At 41.0% G+C, this 10,513-nt stretch overlaps 2 protein-coding genes across 2 annotated transcripts; both read right to left on the bottom strand.

Annotated features, from left to right (window-relative positions):
* Positions 1–1,188: 1,188 nt before the first annotated feature.
* On the bottom strand, positions 1,189–4,772 carry LOC111347204 (uncharacterized). The gene is made up of 2 exons (XM_022954473.2): positions 3,873–4,772; positions 1,189–3,116 (listed from the first exon to the last, which is right to left on the bottom strand). Exons 1-2 carry the CDS (start codon positions 4,558–4,560, stop codon positions 2,131–2,133), a joined length of 1,674 nt encoding a protein of 557 aa, XP_022810208.2. The 5' UTR covers positions 4,561–4,772; the 3' UTR covers positions 1,189–2,130.
* Positions 4,773–5,127: 355 nt separating this feature from the next.
* Positions 5,128–9,427, bottom strand: LOC111319787 (uncharacterized). The gene is made up of 2 exons (XM_022922525.2): positions 8,608–9,427; positions 5,128–7,370 (listed from the first exon to the last, which is right to left on the bottom strand). Exons 1-2 carry the CDS (start codon positions 9,314–9,316, stop codon positions 6,391–6,393), a joined length of 1,689 nt encoding a protein of 562 aa, XP_022778260.2. The 5' UTR covers positions 9,317–9,427; the 3' UTR covers positions 5,128–6,390.
* Positions 9,428–10,513: the final 1,086 nt, after the last annotated feature.

The following is a 10,513-nucleotide window of genomic DNA, read 5'->3' as shown; positions in this document are numbered from 1 at the left end:
TCCTACAACCGCGAAATAAATAATTATTCAATTTCTTGTGAAGTAGACAATAAGATGGAACGCGTGTTCTGTCTCCGATTTGACAGCCTCATAAAATGAATGACCGCAAGTTCCCCTTCATTGGCAAAAGTTAATTGCCGATTCGCTTGAGGCACCTGGTTGTAAGTGGCTTGGATTTAAAGAAAATTGCAATGAAGTTTGCTAACTAGCGCGGAAAAGGTGGAAAAGCAACTGTTTTTATGAGCGTTCCTTCAGTCATTCGCTAAGCGACCATCAATGGCTCGTCACAATGAGAACACGGCCATCGAAATTTTAAGAGAAAAATCGGAGACATTCATCTTCATGAACGGGTCATGGAAATTACCCACTATAAATGACCAATTGAGCTCCCGGTTAGCTCAATTGGTAGAGCGCCGGACTGTTGTGCGGGAAGTCGTGAGTTCAAATCCGGCCGGACCAACACTCAGGGTCTTTAAATAACTAAGAAGAAAGTGCTGCCTTTGTAATAATAACTGCAAATGGTTAGACTTTCTAGTCTTCTCGGATAGGGACGATAAATGGAGGTCCCGTCTCACAAGCCCTTGTATGTGATAAAAAATTTGTGGGACGTTAAAGAACCCACACACTGTTCGAAAAGAGTAGGGCACCTAGTGCCCGGTGTTGTGGTCTATCTTTGTGTAGTGTCTATCAAATTGATTGGGGGTACTGCGCCTTTGAATATTGTATAGAAAGGGCGCAATATAAATAAGGAATTCATTCATTCATTCAATTGTTATCTCCAGCGGCATGGATCCAAACGAGTAGGTGTCGATTGTTACTGTGTACCTTGCTTTATGACCCTCGGTAGTCCTCCTCACCACGTTGGATACGTCTCCGGAGCGCCTCTCAATTTCGCAAAGGCTAAGGGTGTTTATGACCGTCTCCTACTATGCCACACCTCAGGGGCGTAAACAGGAATTTTAAAAAAAATGGGGGGGCTCACAGTGTCGAACAGTACCCCGGTCGTTTGATTAAGAAAAGGCTTACAAAGGGAGTCACGGACACCCCAAGATCCCCATAGCCACGCCTTTGTACCTAATCTTCAGCATGACGTATGTGCGCAGCGTTGAGTTCGAACTAATAACAGTCAGATTGGTTAGGATGTGTCAGAAGATTTGGTTTAGTAGAGACAAAACACTACAAAGACAGTCATGTATCGAGTAGTATTTATTAATGTATGGTTCGTCCTAACCTTTATCATTTGTTTGGTCGGTAAAGATTTAGAGCATGGCCACATTTTCGGGGGTGGAACTAGAATCATGACGATCATTTGACCTTTGAGATTCGTGATTCCCACTTTAAGCGCAATGATTCATTTTCTTAATATTTTCTCTCATGATTCATAAGTTTTAAACTAGAAATTTCATGAATACTTCCAATTTAGGGACCAAGAAGTGGGTGGGGGTGATGTGGTTTTCCGGAGGAACGGAAGGGAATCATTCGTCGCTAACAGATTATAAAAGGGGGGGGGGGTTAAAGAAAATTGACTACAATGTCTCATAAGGAGGAATGTTTTACACACGAGTAACAAAAATCGTCCTGCCTTAGTGAACATCTTTTGTCAGTTTAACCATTCAACGAAAAAACTCATCGTTTTCGCCTTGTGAACAGCTCTGCAATATTAATTAACAACGCTCTGCACAGCTAGTAATATAACAAAGACTAGCTGGGGAAATTGAATTGTTGTAAATTATTTTCATTTACCGACAGAATTATTTCGAAGGATAGAAAATAAAATTGCATCGTTGCAGGAGTATAAATCCCTTTTAACTCAGGCTGCTTTACGACCTGGGAGAACTGTTTCTGGTTGGTGTACAAGAAATGCTAACGTCCCCTGCTCGTGAGTGCTAGCACATTTTACGTCACAATGTTAAATATTTAAACTCCCACAATTTTACTTTAAAATAGTCCGCGTTCGAGCTTGGAAATTGACTATAGCCTTCCTCAAAGGTCAAGTACAATTCAGTCAGAACACGTTCTTCTGGTTCTTTTCACTGAAATATAGAGTCCATTTACCGAAAGAAGCGTCCGACAGACTAGCTGTGAGAATGGGGGCCGGTCTTAGCCATACACTTTGTACTAAGCTTCCATTTAAGAGCAGCAGGATTTTTTCTTTCTGTCAGCTTCAGGGACCAACAAAGGAGTTGTATGGTTCCGTTCTTTATTAATGTCTGAATTCAGACTTAGGCTATCAGGATCTTTATTGATTCTTCTCCGCACGGCCGGCTCCCTCTCCGTGATTTGTGAAACAGAAGCATACTGCTTTGCTCTTAAATCCACGCTTCGCCGATATGGAGCAGAACTCCTTGAGGGACGAGAAAAATCTTGTTGGTCTCTCTGCTCCATTAACTGCTCTAATAACACAGAAAATGTCTCGTCGATATTCAGACCAGTTTTGGCGCTCGCTTCAATATAAAAAAGATTGAAATCTTCACACATTTTTTCCGCTGTTTCAATACTCACTTGTCTGCGCTTACAGTCTATCTTGTTCCCCACAAGGATTATGGGTATGTCATTGCCACATTTTTCACGCACCATGGAGACCCATTGACGCACACTTGCCAAAGAAGCCTTCGAAGCCACGTCAAAAACAACAGCCGCCCCGTGAACTCCTCTGTACAGTTGCGGGAGCGAGCTGTTCTTGTTAAACTCTCCCGCTGTGTCCACAATTTGTAGGAAAATCGATTTTCCTCTAAGCTGAAGACGCTCGCTGTATTCTCCCCCAGGAATTTTCGTTGGCAGATCGTCTTGAAATGGACGTGAGGGTCGAACAAATTTCATTACGATGCTTGTTTTTCCCACACCCAAATCGCCAACCAACACAACTTTAAACTCGTAGTCATACTGACCAAAAGTAACTCGATGAACTGGCTTTCTGCTGTTGAGATTTTCCTGCGATCGATGTCGTTCATTACTATCTTTGAAGCCTGTGAGGGTGTTCGCCAAGTGTTCGGCTGTCGGACGGTCTTCGGGTTCATCTTCCAGACAGACCAGGACCAGAGGACGTAGAGGATGTTCGGGTTGTATTTCATGGAGATCCTCACTTCGGCGAATAGTTTCTGGCACAATTTTTCCATCTATGAAGATATAAGGAGATGAAACAGTATTACCATTACATGAATAAATAAATAAATAAATAAATAAATAAATAATTCGATTTATGAATAAGTGTTATTTCCTTTGAAATGATTACGGAGAGATGTTTTACTTCTAAAAAGGGTAGTTCACGTAGAGTAAAAATGCAACTCCTTTGACACAAGTTTCTTGCTGCTCTTCACCTTGACTCTGGGTTTTTTCTTCCTTTCACTTTTGCTTCCTAATCTTCCTTCTTACACTCCTGCTGTTCGCTAAAAATTTAAAACTAGCCCCATTCCCCCGACGTCTACCTTTCCTCATTTTGTTTTGTCATGTCATGCAATCTATCTCAACAAAATGTCTGCCTCCCTTCTTCTCCAGAAATGTGCAGAACGTTTTCAATATGTATAATTTACACTTAACAGTCAGTATCCTACAAATAAAATCTAACAAGCAATCGCTTAGCGGCCTCATTTCGGAAAGTAAAGTAATTTACACAAACAAGCAAATTATACTAAACTGGAGTACAAACATTTCACCAACATGTAACCTATGTCAAAATATTGTTGCAAGTGAATGATACTGTCGCTTGCTAACTTCAATCAAACACAAGCCGACTAAATTTGAGTTCTATAAAATATTGAAATTTTTTTTAGAGTCGGAGACCTCATGGTTAAAACTTTGAACTGATACAATCTTTAACGGCAGCGTCCCACAATCGTCAAAATCAGAATTGAACATATCAGAGGGGAACTTACCTTCCGTACGAAGTTCAGACAAGCGCACAGAAAGATGACCGACTATTACTTCCAGAAGAACGACGCCAAAAGAAAATATATCAGCTTTAGTTCCGTAGTTCTTATGTTCTCTGCTATAACACCACTTCCCATATGTTTCGGGAGCTCGAGTAAAAATTGTCCCAATGTTTGCCGTAGCAGCCATCTCACCTCCCGGAAAACATCTCGCAATTCCAAAGTCGGCAATCTTCGCTTGTTTGTTAGCAGTTAACAAAATATTCTTACAAGCAAGGTCTCTATGTACTACTGGCTTTGGTCTTTGATGAAGATAATCGAGTCCTTTGGCGACATCAAGCATTATGAACACTGTGTCGCGAAAGCTAACTTTGCAATGGCGATTTCTTTGTGAAGATATGAATTTAACCAAATCTTGTTCCAAAAGCTCTGTGATAATGATCGGTGCCTCTTGCGGGGATTTAGGCAAAACAACGGATAAATATTTCACAATATTGGGGTGATCCAATCGGCTCAACAATTCCCACTCTGCTTTGAATTGCGCCTTAACATTGGTCTTCTCCAACAAGTTAGTGTGGAGTTTTTTTGCGGCAACTGGTGTTTTCCTCCAAACAGCTTTGTATACCTCTGCGTAGGACCCTTCACCGAGTTTACGATGAAACGTCACTTCTTCTTTCGATGAAGTGTTCCCCATTTGCTCTACATGAGTTGGAAGTTGCGTGATTATAGACAAAAATCAAGAGCGAACTAATGTCCGACTCCTTGAGTTTAACAACTAACAGTGCAAGTAATAAATTCCAAAGTACACCCATCCCCTACAGGGGGTCGTTAAGAAGTGTCACGGCAGAAACTTTTAATGTTCACTAGTTTCCAGGTCCTTCAGACGGGAGAGGTATCGAAGAGGGGGCGGGGCCTTAATACAGCTTAACCCGTGTATTTTATTAAAACACGACAATGATTTTCAGAAACAAGTTCATTTTACGCCCCAATGCCACCTTTCGCAAATAGTTCACTGAACTCATAAAGAGAAAAGAAAGTGTCGTATTTTTAAGGGGACAGAGGGCCGGGGAATGATGCTTGTTGGAGATGAGCAAAGAGCTTTTAAGGACGTGTCTACAAAAATTCATTTCTGGGTCCCCTTCATCTCCCGTCCGCAAAGGTCTTGTGTTCATGAAGAGGATTTTCTATTGATTGTTCGCTTCTGTCACAAATATGCCTCGTCGACGCTTTTAATGAGGTAATTCAGTGCAAAAGTACTCCATTGAACATTATGATATTTAATCATTTCCACGATACAAACATGTATATGATACGCGACTTTGCTAAAACTGTGTCCGAATAAATGCTGGGATTCGCCAACCCTGTACCAGATCTCTCAAGGTACACGTTTCGCGCGGTCTGTGGGAGAAACAGAGCAAGAAAAGCTTCACAAACTCTTATAAATTTGCATGTTTATAAACCTTTTTTCTTTCTTTGACGGGCTGAGGAGATCATTGATCTTTGTGGGCATGTGAAAATGACCGTAGGCATCCTAAACGGTACAAAACTTTTATTTACAATTTTATTCGTTACAATTTTGTACCTTTCGGGTGTCTACGGTCATTTTCACATCGGACAGTACTCTCTAAAATAAGACATTTTAAAAGTCTAAAATCGGACACTCGAGTTTCAAATCGGACACTCGTGTCTAAAATCCGACAATCGTGTCTAGTATTGAACACTAGTGTCCTAAATAAGACCCGAGTGTTCAAAATAGTGTCTAAAATCCGACAATCGTGTCTAGTATTGAACACTAGTGTCCTAAATAAGACCCGAGTGTTCAAAATAGTGTCTAAAATCCGACAATCGTGTCTAGTATTGAACACTAGTGTCCTAAATAAGACCCGAGTGTTCAAAATAGTGTCTAAAATCCGACAATCGTGTCTAGTATTGAACACTAGTGTCCTAAATAAGACCCGAGTGTTCAAAATAGTGTCTAAAATCGGACACTACCATCTATAATAAAAAACTAATGTTTAAAATCGTACACTAGTATCTAACATAGTACACTGGCGTTTAAAATCGGGCACTAGTATCCAAAATTGGAAACTAGAGTTAAACATCTAAAATCGGCCACTTGTGTCAAAAACGGGACACTTGTATCTAAAATGAGCAGAAGTGATTAAGATCAGGCACTAGTGTCTAAAATCTGACATTAGTGCTTAAATCTGATACTAGTGTCTAAAATCGTACAAAACCAGACACTTGGGTTTGAAGGCGGACACTTCATCTAGAATCACTAGATCTACAACTTTGGGGCAACAGTGTTTCAAGGGACTGATTGTGGATTTTATACTGGAAGTACAAATTGCGGGAGTAAAGATTACCATTCTACCATCAGAATAAACATGAAACAAAGTTGTATGCAGTAAAGATGACATTGAATAATAATAAAAACTGTCATAATCTTGTAACCCCTAATTATGAGACCTTCAAAACCGGCGAATCTTATGTTCTTCCATGTCTAACATCGTCCACAGTCACTTTAGCCCAACAAACAACACCGTGATTTGCTTTTCCTTCCGTTATCGTCTTGCTCCATCGTCCCTCCTTTTTCCTTTTTATCGTTCAGCAAAATGACTCCCGGATCGAGGGCCTCGTGACGAGGGGTAAGGTAGCGTTCGGCGATTGGGGACTTCTCCTGGCTGGCATCCCTGCCAGAAAGGGTCTCTCGTAAAGAAACCATAAGATCGCTAGTCATAGCTACACCTTCGTTTTTGTCTTCGCATTCAATCATTAAGTCCGTGAGGACAGAGAATATTTCATCGATGTTCTTTCCAGATTTGGCACTAGCCTCTGTGTAAAACACACTCTCTCTTTTGGCAAATTGCTCCACTCTTTGCGAATCAACCTTTTTCTCCAACTCGTCATTTTTGTTTCCAACTAATACGATGGGAATTCCTTCAAAGCACCTCTCCCTGACGACTTTCACCCAATTCGGCACTTCCGAGAAAGATAATTCAGAGAGGAGGTCGAAGGCTATAACCGCGCCCCGAGCGCGGCGAAAAATCTGAGGCGCTAAGCTGGAGGCTTTGGTTGACCTGTGACCGCCTACATCGACGATGTGAAGATGGACTGACTTATCAGTATCACGGAGACGCAGTCGCACAAAGTGATCTTCAGACTCGACGTTTCTTGTAAATGATATCTCAGAAAGCTGTTTGTTGGCATTCAGGAATCGGGCCACGATAGAGGTCTTGCCTACACTTGACTCGCCAAGTACGACAAGCTTAAACTTGTGATCGTAATGATTATGGGACATACCAGCATCCCTATCGTCAAACGGGCTACCTGATAATGTTCCACTCGCAGCTTTGCTGAGTTTATCTTTAATCTCACCTGCACTGGGTCTTTTCTCGGGAGAGTTTTCCAAGCACTGCAAAACAAGGTTGCGTAGAGGGTGGCTCGGACCCAGCTCTTCCAGGTCCTCGTGACGGCGTATGTACTCTGGGACTATTTTCCCGTCTGGAATTAAGGTTTTAAAAAAGAAAGCTGTTAAACTGAGCACTGAAGATGCCGGGGAAGAAGACACTTATCGCTGTAGATCCAAGAAAAGAACCTATCTACATTCGTGCAGCAGCATATCCCAGCACGATAAAAGAGGCAATAGCCTCAATGTGGCACGGAAATTTCAGGATTGACTTGTGAATAATGTCAGCTTATTATCTAATAAATTTTTTTTTTTGATCACAATATCTAATATACCTAAGTTAAAACTGAGGAATACAAAAACAAAGCTTCCAGTTGAAGCAGAAGTATGCACGGATATTTGTCTGCGAATGTTTGAACTGCTTAGAGAAGAGAGCAATTTCGAGAGCCAATTACAAGCTCGAGCAAAAAGGTGAGCATTAATTATCCTTATGCCGAATTAAACAAGTCAAGCAACTGTTACGTAGCTGATAGCGTGACTTACAATAGATACAGAAAGTGTACAAGTCAGAAACAAACTAAATGACCCGAGAGTATCGCGAAATTCGAAGGTTAAATGTAAGTTCATTTTTTAACCGACATAGTCTACGGCGTCTTAGTTTCTTAAACTTCGATAAACTACCTAACATCTCCTATAAGCGACAATGTTTTAAAAACTTTGTATCGTGATTTAACCATCGATCCATAACCTCTTTAAACAGGCACAATTACCGTACTTTCACGACGCCGAATGTCTCGCTAGCTTAACATTCCTGATGGTTTTCTGTTTACAGACTTTGTTACACGACTTAAAATCACACGCAGAACTGTAGTGCGACATGGTAACTCAATTTGAATGGTGTGGCAGAAGATGCCAGTGTTCGCATCTGGCTAAGTGCTTTTCATTTTCAAGGCTGAAACAAAAGAAAATCAGCTAGAATTGCTTGGTTGTTGCATCGCATCATACATTACGATGAAAGGTTTCTACGATCATGAAATGAATAATGATTCAATATGTTTTGGAGGAGACATCGTTCTGTTTCGGATTCGACAGCCTCGTCAAATAAATGACCGCAAGTTCCCCTTCAATGCCGACTCGCTTCAGGCACCTGGCTATAAGTGAGTTAAATGAAAATTGCATTGAAGTTTGCCAAATAGCGCGAAAAAAAAGTAGAAAAGCAACTGCTTTTATGACAGTCCATCATTCATTCGCTAAGCGACTCAGACTAACTTAATCAATCGCTCATGAAAACACGGCTATCGAAATTTTAAGAGAAAAATAGGACACAGTTACCTTCAAGAACCGGATCAGGCAAATTATCCACAGGTAGATGACCAATACAGATCTCCAGCAGCATGGCTCCAAATGAGAATATGTCGATTTTTACGGTGTATCTTGCTTCATGACCCCTCGGTAGTCCTCCTTGCCCCATTGGATACGTCTCTGGAGCGGCATACACGGGTGTTCCCGGCATGGCGGTCGCGTACATTGCAGCTCGAGGAAACACTTTTGCTTGACCCAAATCTGCAATCTTTGCATGCAAGGATTTCGTCAACAAGACATTTTTGCTCGCCAAGTCACGATGTACAATCGGTTCTTTTAGAGAATGAATGTAATGTAAACCTTCTGCGACGTCCAGCATGATTTTGATTAAGTCTGAGAAAGGCACCTTTGGTTTAGATTCCCGAATGTGCTTGGCCAAATCGCACTCTAGCAACTCTGTGACAATGATGGGACTCTCTGGAGGAGGTGGTAAAATAACAGTGTAATACCGCACAATATTCTCATGCTGAATGCTGCAGAGAATTTTCCATTCCCTCTCAAACTTGTCTAACACAGCTTTCGTTTGAATGTCATCGTAGTCCTCCATAACGAGGATGGGTAGAATCCGTTTAGCAGCAACTTGCTTGCCTTTCCACACGGCCTTCCGCACTTCGCCATACGAACCTTCTCCGATTTTTTCGCCGAATTCTATTTCCTCAATCGAAGATGTATTTTCCATGCCCTTTGAGCAGCAAGAGAAAGACCGATAGCTGAAAATATGCCCGTCAATCTATTCAGGATATGAGATACTAACTGTCAGTAAACAGGACAGGAGTGAAAAACCTCTGCGCGTGTGTCTGAGACCCGCGGTACGAAACGCAGGCTCAGACGCGCGCTCATATAAACTCGATAAACATTGCGGGAAATGAACAGCCGTGACAAAAGTTTAAAAATAAGGAAGCCGTTTAAAAGATAAGGTTTTAATTCTCATTTTCGAAAAGGAGAAAAGAATTTTAAAAAATTGAGAGGGTGTACAAATTGTACAAAAATTGTTCTCGCGCCGAAAAACGGTCTTTTGTGCGAAGTTTCAATACGGTTCCGAACTGGCTCAATTTTCGGAAACGTTTACAGTGTCGTGTAGGCTTTTTCTGATCACTTTTTCGTCCGTTCATGCGAAATGTTGGTTCGTCGGTAAAACAAGGAGCAGTAAAGAAGCTTTTTACGGCAATTCTAAGCTCCTGCCACTTGGTTTGGCAAGAGTTGTGAACTTGCCTGAAGAAACTCCAGTTTGTTTACATCATCGTCGAACGATCGAAAAGCAAGATAATCGCTGCTCATCGCAATTTTCCGACATTCCAATTAATTAAACTTAATTCCTGTTGTTGTGTCTTACTGCAGAGAAGTGACGCCAATCCTTGGTTAAAACGGCTGACCGATTTTTAATAATCAATACCTAAACTACAGTTACACAATATATATCACAACCTCAATATGCATGCAACTTAGCTATATATGTTTACTCTCTGGGACCTCTCATGTCATGTATCTTACACCTAGTGATGGTTCCTATTATTTAAATCCTAATTCATTAACACTATAACATTAATTAAACCCTAGTTCATTAACACTATAACACCTGTAAGCTTTTTCGAAATTTTGTACATGCAGGGAAGAAAGAAAGCGTGATATCAATTAGGGAACAAGTGGTGTAACGCCTGTGAAATAAAATTTTTTACTAAAGTGCCGAAGGAGACCGAGGTATGGCGATAACAGATGGATTTCGTTGTGAACTATGTTGACTCAATATCATGCATTTGGATTTATTTTGATTCACATCTAGGAAAGTGGCTCTCTAGGATTGGAACATTACGAAACAAGAAGCCATTTATTTTTTAATCAACGTTAAATATCTATCAGGTAAACTTCCATTATTTTA

This window comes from Stylophora pistillata, chromosome 6 (assembly GCF_964205215.1).
Source record: "Stylophora pistillata chromosome 6, jaStyPist1.2, whole genome shotgun sequence".
NCBI lineage: Eukaryota > Metazoa > Cnidaria > Anthozoa > Scleractinia > Pocilloporidae > Stylophora > Stylophora pistillata.
This window is presented reverse-complemented; position numbering and strand designations above follow the sequence as displayed.